Source organism: Vigna unguiculata, chromosome 5, assembly GCF_037176805.1.
Source record: "Vigna unguiculata cultivar grain cowpea cultivar isolate G323 ecotype 2 chromosome 5, ASM3717680v1, whole genome shotgun sequence".
Lineage (NCBI taxonomy): Eukaryota > Viridiplantae > Streptophyta > Magnoliopsida > Fabales > Fabaceae > Vigna > Vigna unguiculata.
In genome coordinates, this window is record NC_140796.1 from 46,900,158 (window position 1) to 46,917,410 (window position 17,253).

Genomic DNA, 17,253 nt, shown 5'->3' on the forward strand with positions numbered 1-17,253 from the left:
ATGGAGCAGCATTCAATTTGAATCGATAAGAAGAAAATGCTTTCTTAAGGTTAAAATGTGTTTGTTCATTTATTATTTATTCAATTTGAAATTGATAAGACGAAAATTCTTTCATAAGATTAAAATGTGTTTGTTCATTTATTATTTGGCTTATCCATTATTCTATTTATGAGTCCCATAATCTCCTAATTAATTATATCTTAACAATATGATGCGATATTTTAAGAGTCTTAAATTTAAAATATAAGTATGAAGAATAAAAGAACATTGAATTATATAATTAAATTATTTTTTTAAGATAAAAAAATTGAGGTGCAAATTTAAAATTCTAAAAGTTTGATTTTGCTGAAGAAAAAATTGCAAGAAGATAAGCAATGTATATAAAGAAATTCATTTAAAGTAAACCAAGATGTTATAAAAAAATATCATGAAATTTGTTCTAGAGAAGAAATTAATATCTCAATCAACTGAAAATTTAACTAAATTTTGGAAAACTATTAACACAATTCAAAACTTCGAGTTATGTTTCTAATTATTAAAGAGTAATCTTTATTGGGTTTTCAGATGCTGAATGACAGTGATATTAGGTGACCATACATAATATGGGAAAAGTAGTGAAGAGCACAAAATATTATGAATCTTTCCCCAAAATAAAAAGGGTAATTTTTATTCCTTCAAAAATATATTCCGATTTCTGAGTACCACAAAAACATCAATATTGTTCCAATTTAGCTTCTGATTGAGGTTTCCCATTTCTTCTTTTCTTCTTTTGTTTTTCTTTTTGTCCTTAATAATTTCTTTTTCTTGAGTCAGTATTGCTTTATTATTAATTAATTTATTTATTTTGGAAATAATTTTCGTCTTTGACTATAGTCGTGGAGATGAGGCAACTTGAGTTGCATAAGATACTGACAATATAACACCGACCATATTCAAATATTTGAAAAAAATTAAATACTAATAAATACTATCTTAAGAAAAATATTCTGAAGAATTTGTTTGATAACACTGATATAGTATTTACGTAGTTAATTTAAGATGATTCGTGTGTATTTAATTTAGTAATTTATAACTGTTTTTAAATATTTTATTAAAAATTCTAAAGGTTTCCATTAAAAATGTCTTATTAATGTATTAAAATAATAAAAAAAATAAAAACTACCGACATTCTAGTTCCGTGCCAATTAGCAAATTAGAATAGATGCACTAACATTGACATTTGGTCTTTTTCTTTGACTGGAACACGATAGTGTAAAAGCTTTACTTATATCAAGGAATAAGGAATTTCACAACATTTAATTCATTCAAATATATTAAATTTAAATTAATGTTATTTTAAATTATTTTACTTTGTAAATATTTTTTTTTAATAATATCATTCAAATTTATTAATTTTTAATTTGAATAAATCATTTTAAATTTTTAATGAGTACCGGTAAAAACACATTCACTTTCTTCTATAACAATATAAAATAATAATAATAATAATTATTATTATTATAAAATTAAAAATAAATATTTTTTATAACTTTGTAAAAATTTTATTTATTTTATACATAATTTTATAATTAAAAATTATTAAATTTTATAAAACGGTCGGTTAAATTTAAAGAAATTATCGTTTAAAAATAAAATTAATAAAATGATTATTTTAATTTTAAAAAAATTAAAAAAAAGATCAAAAAATAAATAAATGTGAACACTGAAAAGATATAGATATAGATAACAATTATTTAAATATAGAATAATTATTAACAATTTAAAAGTATCAACATTTATGACTTTTGTAATCTATATTAACTGATTTATCTTTTATTAAAACTTTTTCATCTCATTATAAATTAATTTTTCTTGATTAAATTATTTAAATATATATTGAAATTATTTTTACAATGTTATTAATTTAATTTTTTATTGGTGCAGACTAAATCTTTTATCTCATTAACATCGAACAAAGAATAATTTAAGTTAGAGTTTGTAAAAAACTAATTTGTTATATGAATTTGAAGTTAGTAGAATTAGGATAATTTCTTTGAGAGATTTTATATTTAATAAAAATCCTATAACTATTCAATATAGTATTTTTTTTCTTAAAAATAATCATCTTTACATCACATGCAGATATACATATATAATTAAGAACATTTCTGGATAGATTATAACATAATATCTTTGGTTTTATGTGACGCATATACCTCTAAGTAGATTAGACATAAGTTCTAATTCTACTTGACTCCACATCTCATGCATTTCCATCTCACAAAATTAATTACATAATTTACAAAACTAGAGTTTTTCATTAGATAATTACATAATTAACATATGTCCGACCATCATAACACTTGTATCATTTCATTTAATACCATAAAACTAATAAACAAAACATTATATAACTAATAATCATTAAGTATAGGAATACTAAATATAACCACTATGTTACAGTCATTTATATAAGATATACTGAATATAAACCGTCATATGTCTATATTAAAAGAACTAGAGTTTTTCACAAAATATTTTATTTACAAAAGATTTCCAAATACAAGCTATAGTGACATTATCCAACTGCTACATCCTCATCTGTTCACACCAATCAAAGTGATCATTGCAAACAAAGAAAACTAAACAAAACAACATCACAAATAAATGATAAGCTAATATGCATAAAGGGTTATTCATACAAAAGAATAAAATTAACATCCATACTTAGTCAATCACATAAGTCATATTAATAAATATTATCCTATTACATACAAAGACTCATATATGACTAAATTATCTGGATAGATGTATTGAATCAGACTTTGACAAGTTGTGTTTGTGGTGGTTTCTATTGTTCTGCAGAGTCATTGCTATTGGGTTTCATCTTACTATACACAATGTTAGTCCATTAACGTCTTTGGCCAAGGTAACATCTCTAAAGTAGGAACATGCAAGCTAGAACAACTTACATGCACAAGAAAGAACAACTCACCAAGAGAAAAATGGTAGAAAATCAACTTACTCTATTGGAGAAGTAAAGATTTCGCTACAAGAATTACTCTAGTGGTCTCCGATCTTCAAACAAACAAACATAGGGTGAGCAAACCTAGAGAGAAGCGAGAGAGCTCTATAAAAAGGTTTCTAAGAGATGATATGTTTTTAAATAATGAAATTCATTTATAAAATTTTTATTTATACTAATATTAAAAAAAATCGAGTATCATCATTTTAAACACACTATATAATCAATCTTAATATTATTTTTAAGCATTTACACTACTTAAGTGATGATTTCACAACTAATGAGAATCGAAATTGATTCACTTTCTTTTAGGAGGAATGACACTCAACTTAGGATAGTTCTTGTGACATTTCTCTCTGGCATAAATTTCTATGTATATATATTTGATTAAAATGCTCTTAGATACATGTGTCACTTATAACATATTTGCTCTATAAATAATATCTTGTAGGTTTAGTAGAAAGCTAAACTTTGAGTTGTATTATTAAACGAGAGTTTACTAAGAGAGTATATTTAAGTGTGTTAATTCTTAAGTCAAACTACGCCATTATCAACGTGTGATTTTTTTTCTTGTTTATCTTTTATAATTTTTTTGGTGCTTGCGATTCTAAGTTCTATTTTTTGGATTGTTTTTGATGTTTATAAGTAAATTTTTTAGCTATTTCATAATGAACATGTACAATAATAAAATATTTAATAAATAATTATCTTGTTAACACCTTTATTTGCTATTAGTATGCATATTGAACCATTATAAATAGTAGAGCATAAATATGAACTCTTGTTCTCAGAAGAAAAGTTAATTCAAAAAATAATTTATCTAAATAAACTTCTTCATATTTTAATTCTTAAACTATATTTAATTACCACATATTTTGATTTAACGACGAAAAAAGAAGTGTAGAGATTTATATTGAAAGTTGAAAATGTGAAATTATTGGAAAATCGTAAATTTTGAGAAAAAAAAAACTTTCTTTATATCACTACAAGAAAAATCTTAAATAATAATTAAATTTAATAACAAAAATAATTAGTCATTATAGTAACAAATTTAGATATTAATTTATAAAATAAAAATTATGGATAACTAAACTAGTTTTAAAAAATTATAATATTTAAATTGACAACTGAAAAATTGAAATAGTTTGTATTATGAATTGATTTCTAAATTAGTTATTAATATTAATTACGTAAATCTTAACTATCAAATAAATTAATCAGTAAATTAATCTCTAATTAGTTATTTAGCGAACACTCTATAAATTAATTAATTTACACGAAATAGATTATATGCATAATCGATTATGTTTTCATATATAATATAATCGATATACAAAAACATAATTAATTATATTTTCGATATAATATTTAATTATTATGATATAATTTTTTAATATTTACACTTTTATATATTATAATTAAATAATAAGTAATATATATTATTAATATATTTTTTCAATTACATTTACTATAATTTTTCACTCAAATCTATTTATTTTTCTTTAATTTAAACAAATATAATTTCTACTCTTTTTCTTCTCCTTTCTTTTCCTTTCCACTTCTTTATTTTCTTTTATCCTCCCACTAAATCCTCAATGTATCCATTTCTGCATTAAGAAATCAGAATTCGAATTCAGAAATTGAATTTCCACATAATTTTTCTTATTTTTAGTAAAAAAAGACTGTATAGCATGAATAGTAATTCAGTTTAATTTTAAAATTAAAGATGAACTAAGTTTAATTAAATAAATTATTTAAAATAAATTTATTGAAGAAAACAGTAGCATAAAAGTTTTAACGTAATTTAAAATTTGTCTTTTTTTTTAATTTGATAAATTTTAACATAATATCAAACTTTATTTAATAAATATGCCGAAATCATAGGTCACATCATAAATTTTAGACAAGTCACTTGATATATTCGCATATCTATATTCATTCAGAAATACTTTATTTATAATAAATTCCTATCAAATAGTAACTAAAAAATCAGATGAGAGTAATTTTATAATGATTACATTAGCTTTTTCAGCCAATTAAATTTATCCTTACAATGATTAGATTAGATTAGATTAAACAGAACAAATATTATTTTCATCTAACTGTTTTTATCTGCAGGCTAATTTCTTTTTAAATTATATAAATCAATTCAGTAAAGTTTATCTTCTTTTTTTTAATTTCTTTTCTCAGTAAACATGGTTCAAAATCAAATATTCCGATAAAATGTTCAAGAGATTTCTAGTTAACAAAACAAATAGGTTATCTTATCTTATCTTATGATTCCTTTTTTCTCTGTATTTTTACGGTGCAAAGTGTCTATAAAACGAGGCTTGAACAAGTCCTTTTTGCTTCACATGAAGTCTCTCTCTTTCTATTCTCCGTGATATCTGGCGCTAGTTATCAGTTATTGTTGTGGTTGAAGGTTGTTCAGTGTTCACTTTTCTTTGTACTTTCTCGTGCAGAGATCATAAGGACCCTATTATCTTTCAACCTACAAAATCTTTCTCCTCTGTTCTCACGGGATTTTCCTCTCACACCCTCTCATTTCTCTGTTTCCAACCTTTCTTGCTTCAAAATTCAAGTCTTGGTCTGGTGAGAGTGTCATAGCATAAAGAGTGAGGAACAAAGAAGATACTGAAATCATGGCTACCCGTAACATTGAGAAGATGGCCTCCATTGATGCTCAGTTGAGGTTGCTGGCACCACGCAAGGTCTCTGATGATGACAAACTGGTTGAGTATGATGCTCTTCTGTTGGACCGTTTCCTTGACATTCTTCAGGATTTGCATGGTGAAGATATCAGACAAACGGTAATGTCAATTCCTGTTGCTTTTTAAAAAGATGAGTTTTTTAGTCCAACTTCATGGATTTATGAAACCCCATTTCAGTTATTGCAATGAAGAACTCCTTTTGCTGTTCGAAACCTCAACTTAGTTTTTTGTTTCATGTGTGTGTCTCTTCTCATGCTCATTCTCTGTCTGCAAGAGTTCTTCTTTCGACTTTCTTCTTACGAGTTTACAATTTCATGATTTTTCACACTCCTTCCTTTAGTTTGTAATTAATTTTACATAAGTAATGGGTCCTGCATTTGTTTTATGTTTCTCTTCCCATGTTGATTCTCTGTGTGCTAAAAGTTTTATTTTTTTATGAAATATAATATAAATTCATGGTCGAGTAACTTCAATTCCAATTCATTAGCATATTTGGTTTTTTGCCTGAAGTTTTGTACATATCTGAACTTGTGGCTAAGAGTTTGTGGTTTGATAGGTTCAAGATTGTTATGAGCTGTCAGCTGAATACGAAGGGGAGCATCGACCTGAAAAGTTGGAGGAACTTGGGAATATGCTGACTGGTCTTGATGCTGGGGATTCGATTGTTATTGCCAAATCATTTTCTCACATGCTCAATTTGGCCAACTTGGCAGAAGAAGTTCAAATTGCGTACCGAAGAAGGATCAAGTTATTGAAGAAGGGTGATTTTGCGGATGAGAACTCTGCCATGACAGAGTCAGACATTGAAGAGACCTTGAAGAGGCTTGTGACTCAACTGAAGAAGACCCCTCAGGAAGTCTTTGATGCTCTCAAGAACCAAACTGTGGATTTGGTTCTAACTGCTCATCCTACTCAGTCTGTTCGCAGATCTTTGCTGCAAAAGCATGGAAGGTATATCTGTTACATTAACTCATATTTAGCTGCATTTATCATAGTTGATTCATTGTTGCGTTTATCATACGTAATACACTATTTCTGGCATTGTTTGACACAATTATATCCGTTGGTATCATTGTCTTCTTTTTCAGGATAAGGAATTGTTTGACCCAATTATACGCCAAAGACATAACACCAGATGATAAGCAGGAACTTGATGAGGCTTTACAAAGAGAGGTGTATTTTCATTTCATTTATAATGCACCACTGTCAATCACATGTTTCACATCCTCATGATTCTGAGTTGATAGATACTTTACCTATGCTTAGACACCATGGCCAAAAATTATTTTACTTTTAGAATTATATATGGCGAAGTTAGAGCCTAATGATGTTTTTCCCATGTGTAGATTCAAGCTGCATTTCGCACAGATGAAATTCGAAGGACTCCTCCCACACCACAAGATGAGATGAGGGCAGGAATGAGCTACTTTCATGAGACAATTTGGAAAGGTGTACCAAAGTTTCTGCGCCGGGTTGATACAGCTCTCAAGAACATCGGAATAAACGAACGTGTCCCATATAATGCTCCTGTTATTCAGTTCTCTTCTTGGATGGGAGGAGATCGTGATGGTATATTATTTCCTTTCCATAAGAAACTAATGAAAAAAAAGCACTTACTTGAAAACAGATTTCTCTTTGTTACAGTCCCAAATATCATATGGTACTGATATAAAGAATCTTTGTTTCAAATCATTGATGCTTTGTTTTTTCTTCATTCATTGTATGCTTTTGAGTTTCACCTTCAATGTTAGGCAATACCTTATTACTTGCTGTCTTACATAAGTCTAATTTACATTGTAGGTAATCCAAGAGTAACCCCTGAAGTTACAAGGGATGTGTGTTTGCTGGCTAGAATGATGGCTGCTAATATGTACTTCTCTCAGATAGAGGATCTCATGTTTGAGGTATCAATTTTTGTGGTAATTTTTTATTATTAAGCATTTAGAACGTGGCTCTTACTGCTTTTTGTCTGCTATTGCAGCTGTCTATGTGGCGTTGCACTGACGAGCTCCGTGTTCGTGCTCATGAACTCCATAGGTCCTCAAAGAGAGATGCAAAACATTACATTGGTATGTATTATTCTGTTCTGAAATTGCACATTTAAGTTTGAACTCAACACATTCAACTGTGTTATTGATGTATTAAATTCTTAATTGATGCAGAGTTTTGGAAACAGATTCCTCCAAACGAGCCATATCGTGTTATTCTTGGTGATATCAGAGACAAACTCTATAACACACGTGAACGTGCTCGCCAGTTACTAGCCAATGGAACCTCTGATATCGCAGAGGAGACAACCTTCACTAATGTTGATCAGGTATAATTCCCATCAATGTTCTATAAACTATAGCAAAAAGATGATCAATTTGTCATGGAAAGAAACTCTATAACCTCCAATTTTGTCTTGTAGTTCCTGGAGCCTCTTGAACTATGCTATAGGTCACTCTGTGCATGTGGTGACAGACCAATAGCAGATGGAAGCCTCCTTGATTTTCTGCGGCAAGTTTCCACATTTGGACTCTCACTCGTGAAGCTTGACATCCGACAAGAGTCAGATAGGCACACTGATGTAATGGATGCAATCACAAAGCACTTAGAAATTGGATCATACAGAGAGTGGTCTGAGGAAAAGAGGCAGGAGTGGCTCTTGTCTGAACTCAGTGGAAAACGCCCTCTCTTTGGCCATGACCTTCCCAAAACAGAAGAAATCACTGATGTTTTGGAAACCTTCCATGTCATTGCAGAGCTACCTAAAGACAACTTTGGTGCCTACATCATATCAATGGCCACAGCCCCATCTGATGTGCTTGCGGTGGAGCTTTTGCAGCGTGAGTGCCATGTGAAGGAGCCACTGAGGGTGGTGCCGCTGTTTGAAAAGCTTGCTGATCTTGAGGCTGCTCCGGCTTCCGTGGCGCGACTTTTCTCCATAGATTGGTACAGAGAGCGCATCAATGGGAAGCAAGAAGTTATGATAGGGTACTCAGACTCAGGAAAAGATGCTGGCCGTCTTTCAGCTGCTTGGGCGCTTTACAGGGCTCAAGAGGAACTTGTGAAGGTTGCTAAGGAGTTTGGTGTGAAGCTTACAATGTTTCATGGGAGAGGAGGGACTGTTGGAAGAGGAGGAGGACCAACTCATCTTGCTATTTTGTCTCAGCCACCAGACACCATTCATGGCTCACTACGGGTAACGGTTCAGGGTGAAGTCATTGAACAGTCTTTCGGAGAGGAGCATTTGTGCTTTAGAACACTTCAAAGGTTCACTGCAGCTACGCTTGAGCATGGCATGCATCCTCCTGTGTCACCAAACCCTGCATGGCGTGCCCTCATGGATCAGATGGCTGTCATTGCCACTCAGGAGTATCGCTCTGTTGTTTTCAGAGAGCCTCGTTTTGTTGAATATTTCAGACGTGTAAGTGCTGCTACTACTCACTCACCTTTGTTTACAAGATACCCTTTGGAAAAATCTATCAGTTTTTTTAAATAATTTGGTCATGAAGTTGAAATTTCTTTCCTTTGGTTATGTTATATTTCTGAATATTATGCACTGCAGGCAACTCCTGAGTTGGAGTATGGAAGAATGAACATTGGAAGTCGTCCATCAAAGCGAAAGCCAAGCGGAGGAATTGAATCTCTACGTGCTATTCCTTGGATTTTTGCATGGACACAGACAAGGTTTCATTTGCCAGTGTGGCTTGGTTTTGGTGCAGCATTTAAGCATGTTATTGAGAAGGATCCAAAGAATCTGCAAATGCTTCAGGACATGTACAACCAATGGCCTTTCTTCAGGGTCACCATTGACTTGGTTGAGATGGTGTTTGCCAAGGGAGACCCTGGGATTGCAGCACTATTTGATAAACTCCTAGTGCCAGAAGAGCTACGTCCATTTGGAGAGAGCTTAAGAGCAAAATACGAAGAAACCAAGAGCTTTCTCCTCCAGGTAATTTTAATTAGCATTTACTAGTTCTCATAATATGTACAAAAACACAACATGAACATCAGCATCAGCATAAAAAAGAACCGACATTTTAGCCTTAAATCTATGTATGGTTAATGTTATTCCCCCCCTACCTAGTTCAGGCCTAATACGTCTTGTTTATTTTAGGTTGCTGGGCACAAGGATCTTCTTGAAGGGGACCCCTACTTGAAGCAAAGACTTCGACTTCGTGACTCATACATCACAACTCTGAATGTGCTGCAAGCCTACACATTGAAGAGAATTCGTGATCCTGACTACCATGTGAAGCTGAGGCCACACTTGTCGAAGGACTACATGGAATCAAGCAAGCCTGCAGCAGAACTTGTTAAACTTAACCCTAAAAGCGAGTATGCACCTGGCCTTGAAGACACCCTTATTTTGACAATGAAGGGTATTGCTGCTGGCATGCAGAACACCGGTTAAGCTTCCATTTCAGTAGAGCGTGTTTTGCTTACTATGTATAATGTGTGTTGTGGCATCCATTGCAGCACTGTAACCTACTATACTATGTCTACTTGAGGTTTGCACTAATATCAAATAACTGTCACTATGTTGTTCTTGAGATGATAACATATTATATTACTATACAATAAAACAAGGTTTTGGTCAAGGTCTTTTTGGGACTCTTCTCATCCTTTCATCTCTTGCAATTCTGGAATTATATTATGCAACTTTTCCATTTTCTTTGACATGCAACTTTTGGAGTTTGGTTTTGTACACAGAATTATAAGTGGGGTTTGTTTTAAAACATTCCTTTGCTTGCATGTTTTGAAGAAGGTTTTCATAACATAGTTGAACTTTGATTAAGTTGTAACATAAAAAATAGTGTTTAAAAACACATTACTTGAAATAGTTCTAGAAAAAAAAACATTAAATGATATGATATAACAGAATACTTATTTATCAAACTAATGATGATGAACAGACTTTTCATTTCATATAATAATAAAAATTAGCACTAGGTGATAAATACTAATCGCATGAATCGGTGTTTGAACACTAATCATGTACAAGAAATAATGGTTAAATATGTTTGTGATCTTTAAACTTGAACGTAAAATTGCAGTTCGTAAATTGCAGTTCGTTTTTATTCTAAATTTTAATATATTTTGATCTTCAAATTTTAAAAATAATAAATATAGTCTTTTTAATTTAACAGTATTAACTTTTTATTACGTGTTAGATTGTATTTTAGGTTAACATTTGAGTTAAAATATGTTAAATAGTGTAAAACGTAGTTCGAAATGTAGTTTAGTACATCAAAAGAGTATTACACAGTTGATTAAAATGACTATATCTATTCATTTTGAAAGATATTTAAACTATATTAAAATTTGAGACAGACAAATTTCGATTATAAACTGAAAACATATTTAATTATAAAGTGAAAACATATTTAATCTCGAAAAATGATTTTTTGACTACTAAATTTTAACAACTTTCTCTTACAATCTTAGGTGACATCTTTTAAATAGTATACTAGTTTTTTATTTTCTTATTTTTAATATTTCAAAACCACTTAAAAAATGACATATTATGTTATAAGAAAAAGTTGTTAAAAGCTGGTAGTTAAAATATCATTCTTCTTTAATCTCATTGTCCGGAAAAGAAAAACTGATAAACGCGTCATCAATGAGAAATGTCTTCTTGTGTGTTAATAAAGGGGATGGGAGTAGAAACACAAAGTCAAACACCCTCGTTGAATTGAACTGGATCTACTTGCATGATTAATTTCAGTGGCATTATTCTAATGCACGTGAAAAAGAGGTAGCTGCGCCATGAATACAGCAACATGCATTTGCCCTTTGCTTCAGTTTTGAATCTCAATTCTCCAAAATTAAGACCAACAATTAAAGGTCGGTGTAACAGTTGCAGAAAAAATATATATTTTATCTAACTACACCAATAACAAGCAAAGATGAGGCACCATACCATCCAATTATCTTCCCTTATATATACACATATTTTGCTACCTAGCTAGAGGCACACTCAATAATATTATTGGATTCATTTCCAAAACCTTCACCAAAAGATACAACAATATCATCCAAGAGATTCTACCTCACCAATAGCAACATGACGGTGAGCACTGTCACTTTCCTTTTCCTTTCTTTGGAAACATGAAGATTCAAATCAACCACTGTTTTTTTCTTTTTTTCTTTTGTCTCACTTTCTCCATTTTTATCAGTCAACTTGTTTCTTATTTCTGTCTGATGATGATCTCTTTTTGTCTCTATCCTCAGATCATAGAGATGAGAGTACACATGGATTGCCCTGGATGTGAAAACAAAGTGAAAGAAGCACTACAAAAACTTAAAGGTACACACTCATAGGAACACTTTTTCTAACATTGAAATTGATAAAGTTTCTCGTTTAAAAGTGGCTTTTGCAAGTTCTATATTTTATTCACAGTTATACATCGATTTAGTCGTATCTCTATATCCGTGTCCGTATCTCGGGCGTTAATAGTTCTATATCCATGTTTGTTTCTTTTTAAGGGGTGGATGGCATTGAAATAGATATGAAACTGCAAAAGGTGACTGTGAATGGGTATGCTGAGCAGAAGAAGGTTCTGAAAACTGTTCGAAAAACTGGTTGCAGGGCTGAGTTATGGCAACTTCCATACACAACAGAGTCTCAAAACCAATATTTTCAGCAGCACCATTGCAATGGCCCTCTCACCTATTATGCTTCTCAACCTTCCTCATCTTATAACTATTACAAGCATGGCTATGATAACAGTGATCCAAGTTATTACAACTATCCCTCACAATCTTCCATCTTTGGCCACCAAACTGGTGCTACTTTTAGTGATGACAATCCTCACGCTTGTGTCATCATGTGACCACACCATCTTCATGCTCATACAAATCAACAACATTATATTATATTATATACCTTTAAATTATGAAGTGTATGTGTGAAGCATTAATTAAACTGTGTATGAAAAAAGGGTTCTCTCTGGTTTTGACTATTAATTATGCTTTGAATGACTCAAGTATTATGTACCCTTGCTTGTTTTGCAATTCAAGTGCTTCGGTGTGCATCCATTAGAGTTAATGATGATGGATTCCATCATGATAGAAGAGTCAACTTGTTTTAGAATAATTAGTCAAGTGCATAAATAAGGGTTGATGATGTTATAAGATGCATTCATTAACTATTAAGTTTTTGTGTTTTTTCTTTTTCTTTTTTCGTTTACTTTTTGGTATTTGCTTTATACAGATGCTATTACTATTTAAGTCTTAAATATGTTTTTCAGTGAATTGTGGTATTAGTCCATCTTCGAAATTTTATACTAATTTAGTCATTCATATCTAGAGATGCGTGGATTTAGTCATTCTTATCAAATTTTGTTAAGTTTATTTGACATTTTAAACGCATTTGATGATAATATTTGAGTCAACATTGAAGCAAAAATGTGTTAAATTGTGTAAACAATTAAATAATATCATGAAATACGCTTGAAATGTCAGATAAATTTAACAAAATTTGGTTAAAAGGACTAAATTCCCGCATTTGTAAAGATAAAGGACTAAATTGGGCAAAATTTTTGAAGAGGGACTAATTCCAAATTTCACTGAAATTTTAGGGATAAAAACATATTTAACCCATTTATAAATTATAGGAAGTGTTATAGTTTTTTAATTCATGTCTGTATCATAATTTTTATTCTTCAATAAATAAAAAAAAATTATTTAATAAAATATGTAATTCATACTCTACTAAAAAGTAAATACATAATTCATTTCTTTTATTAAAAATAATCACGATAGGTTATATAATTATATATTTTCTTAACATTTTATTATTTTCAGTTAATGTCAATAATTAATTTTAACTTTTTTATCGATACAAACAAATATATTAAATAAAAATAATTGGATAGTCTCGATTTATATAGAAAATAAAAGACAACGGCATAACTCATTTCCTCTAGTTTTTCATGACATCGGACATCAATTTCATTTAAAAAAAAAAAAAAAAACTTTACATTGCCATCTATATCCTATAATGTTAGCATATTCAGAAGTGGCTCTGCAAATGTGTAATCAAATAAAGCAAGAGTTTATGTTCTCTTTCATCCCTCAAAGTTACAATTTTCACTGATCATCTAAACCTTTTGACATTAGTTTAAACTTTGAGGTAACAATAACATACCAATATCTACAATCTCACTAATTATTTTACCTAAAAAACTGTGGGAGTGATTGTGGTAGATAATAATAAATTTTAGTTATATAATAAGATAACAAATATTTATCTGATTACTTATTAAAACATTATTAATTGAATTATTATTATTATTATTAAATATTAGTGAAAAATTCGGTCGCAAGACTTCGTTTCTTTTATGATAATAAAAAATAATACAATTATAATTTTAAAAGTAGATACAAATAATTTTTATTGTTTTAGGTAATTTTTCTTATAATAGACTTATTTTAGTTTAAAAAATATTCATGTTCTTGCGAGAAAAAGAAAAGAACGTGGGATCTCTGAAGTGACGTGGGAAAATTGAATCATTGATTTGAGAATAAAATGGAAGGAAAATTAACCTTCAAAATATTCTCTTACGCTCAAATGAATGAAAACATAAGAAATAATAATAATAACAATAATATAAGTATAGAAGAGTATATGACAATGAATGCAGTGAACGGTCAAAAAGTTTTAAGAGATTAAAATAATATATTCAAATTTTATATATTTAATTATTATTACTAATATAACAAAAATATATATAATTTAGTATTGAAAATTTTGTATGTTTTTCCTTACAAAAATTATAGTTTTGAAATTGTATTTGATATGAAACTTATTTTAAATTAAATTTTTTAATTTCATCTCTTCTCTATATATTTACATATTTGAGTATGTTTTCTTATAATCAGTTTCAAATAATTAATATGAAACATTCTGCCTATAATTCTAGAAGAATTAATATGAAATTTCTCACTTATAATTCTTTGAATTTTAATAAATGGTTATCTAATTCAACAATTGAATTCCTAGAATCATGCTTGAAAATAGGTGAAAAAGTATATTTGTATTATTTTTATCTTCCCTTTTATCATTTTACAAAAAATGAATTTATTATTTTATTTTTCATCAATATACCTATTTAAAAAAATTAAGATTAAAAAATAATTTATTAAAATCTAATAAAAAATTGAGAGATGTAATTACTAAAAAAAAATATGATAATCAAGTCACATTTAAGAAATGGTTATGAAAAAACATATATTACATAACTTTTCTTTTTATATTCATAAAAAAATAAATATACAAATAATTCATAAGATAAAAAAAAAACTAAATATCAAACTAATATTTTTCTATCAAGATAAGAGAGAGTTACCTTTTTTATCTTAAAAGAGAATGGATGAGAACTAAGAGGGAGAGAATGAATTTATATCTAACTTTCTAATTCTTTTTTAAAACAAAAAACAAAAGAAGAGATACAAGAATAATAAATGAATACAATACATGAAAAACTTAAAATGAGAGATAACAAAAAAAATATCTCAATAAGTTTTATTCTTCTTTATTATTTTTTATTTTTTATTTTTTATATATTAAAATTAAATATTATATTTTATAAAAAAAATCAGTATAAAAAAATTTAAAAAATATTTTTTAAAAAAATTAAAAAAAATTTAGGGGAGCCATGGCCCCCTTGGAGGCCCCCTTGGACCTTCTATGGTCCGCCATTGATTGAGTGTGTATTTTTTGTAAGAATGTGTCCTATTTATACGTAGCAAGTGTGAATTAATTGATAATATCATGATTGAAAAATTATGCCTTAGTAATATCATTGACTGACATATTATATTTCATTTAATATATTATTTTTATATATATGTATATCAATTATCATATTTCAATGACATTTGTGGCATATTATGCTCATAATTATATGTATTACTTGTATATGTATAATTGTATATCAATTGTATTTACTAATAGTTTGTGATATACTATATTGTATTTATTACGAGAATAATATGTACATATGCATGATATTAGAAAATAATTATTTTGACTTTAGTATTATTTTTCACCTTCGATGGATGGAATTATATTTAGCGTCCACCATGGGGTCTTGTCCCACATCCCTCTAAGGTACCAAATAAATATCAATTGTAATGGTTGAGATTATTGCACAACTTATTTTAGGCATTTAAGAATGTCTTATGTGCTTTTCTGGTACTTATTAATCATAAAATAATTATTTACTTATTTATTTTTTAAATTATATTAAATGTTTCTAACAATCTTCATATAATTTAAAAAATAAAATAAAAAAACATATAATCTCTTAAAACAAAATTTTGTATTACGATACAAGGAATCTTTCGATCTTAAGTCTTACACCTGGTGCTTATAAAGTTTCACCCAAAAAAATGTAGAGATTTAATTATTTTGAGTTACATTCCTTTGACCAGGTTTTATAGTAAATAACACATACAATATCAATTTTCATTTTACATTCTAATAAGTGGTTACACATTATGACCTTGTGCATGTATATTTTTTCAGGAGTGTCACTTATGCTGGGTTTGGATTTGGAGGAGTGGATTTGGAGGTGATTTAAATGTATTTGAGATAAAGTTCGTATATAATGTGATAGCTATGATAGATTAAAAATATTAATAGATAACATTAAATGATTACCATTTTACCCTTGATGATAAATATAATGTAAATAGGGAAAATAATGTTAAAATGAAATTGAACTTATTATTTAATATTACAAAAATATAATTTATTATTATTATTACATATTATAGTATTATTAATATTAATAATAATATTATTATTAATTGTACTATTACTATTATTATAATTATATTGTTATTATTTATTATTAAAAACAAATGTTAATTATTATTTTAAGTAAGAATTAAGATTACACGTATAAAGTTTGATAATATAAAAAATTACAATAAAGTTTTTAAGACATTTCACTTGTTTTCTTCACAATTATCTTTATATATGTGAAGAAAGAAAAAAGTGAACTGCACACTTTATTTTTTGTGTTTTTCTTTTCATTTTTCACATTATCACTTCTTTTTGCGGCTGGTAATCTATCGTCGCAAATCCGTCTGTGAATTCAAATAGACCATAGAGACTTTTCCAAGTCTCATAATGGCGGCTTCACCATCATATTCACTAGGTAAACTCTCAAAGGTGGTTTGTGACTATTATAAAGAAATATGGGAGAGAAAGGTAATCTGTAAACTGAAATTGTATTCTTTATTATCATATCAATAGAGTACAATGAGGTATATATGGGCCTAAGAGCCTATACTACTACATCTCAAAATAGATAAAGAGAGGAAAACAAAAAATGGATATCTAGTTGAATAATTGTATTAAATCTCTTTAATACCCCCTCTCAAACTCGAGGTGAGGGAGTTTTACAAACAAAGTCCCTGACATTGAGTTTGGAGCGTAAAAGCTCAAGGCTACTGGAGGACAGGGATTTGGTGAGAATATCAACCCATTGTTATAGGCTTGGAATATGATAAACTTCTAGTTGTTTTGTGAGAACTTGA

At 28.9% G+C, this 17,253-nt stretch overlaps 2 protein-coding genes across 3 annotated transcripts; both read left to right on the forward strand.

The window, feature by feature from the left end:
- The first annotated feature begins 5,355 nt into the window (after positions 1-5,355).
- LOC114186204 (phosphoenolpyruvate carboxylase 2-like) lies at positions 5,356-10,301 on the forward strand. The gene is made up of 10 exons (XM_028074245.2): positions 5,356-5,814; positions 6,272-6,666; positions 6,804-6,888; positions 7,062-7,284; positions 7,516-7,619; positions 7,697-7,784; positions 7,878-8,032; positions 8,126-9,124; positions 9,266-9,652; positions 9,818-10,301. The coding sequence occupies exons 1-10, from the start codon at positions 5,647-5,649 to the stop codon at positions 10,112-10,114; spliced, it is 2,901 nt and encodes a 966-aa protein (XP_027930046.1). The 5' UTR covers positions 5,356-5,646; the 3' UTR covers positions 10,115-10,301.
- A 1,348-nt stretch (positions 10,302-11,649) lies between these two features.
- LOC114185928 (Heavy metal transport/detoxification superfamily protein) lies at positions 11,650-12,858 on the forward strand. 2 transcript variants are annotated; one of them, XM_028073894.2, is made up of 3 exons: positions 11,650-11,773; positions 11,935-12,010; positions 12,190-12,858. In XM_028073894.2, the coding sequence occupies exons 1-3, from the start codon at positions 11,768-11,770 to the stop codon at positions 12,534-12,536; spliced, it is 429 nt and encodes a 142-aa protein (XP_027929695.1). In that variant the 5' UTR covers positions 11,650-11,767; the 3' UTR covers positions 12,537-12,858. The 2 variants fall into 2 exon arrangements, with proteins under 2 accessions (XP_027929695.1, XP_085529688.1); XM_085673562.1 differs by lacking the exon at positions 11,650-11,773 and having other exon boundaries at positions 11,893-12,010.
- The last annotated feature ends 4,395 nt before the right edge of the window (positions 12,859-17,253 follow it).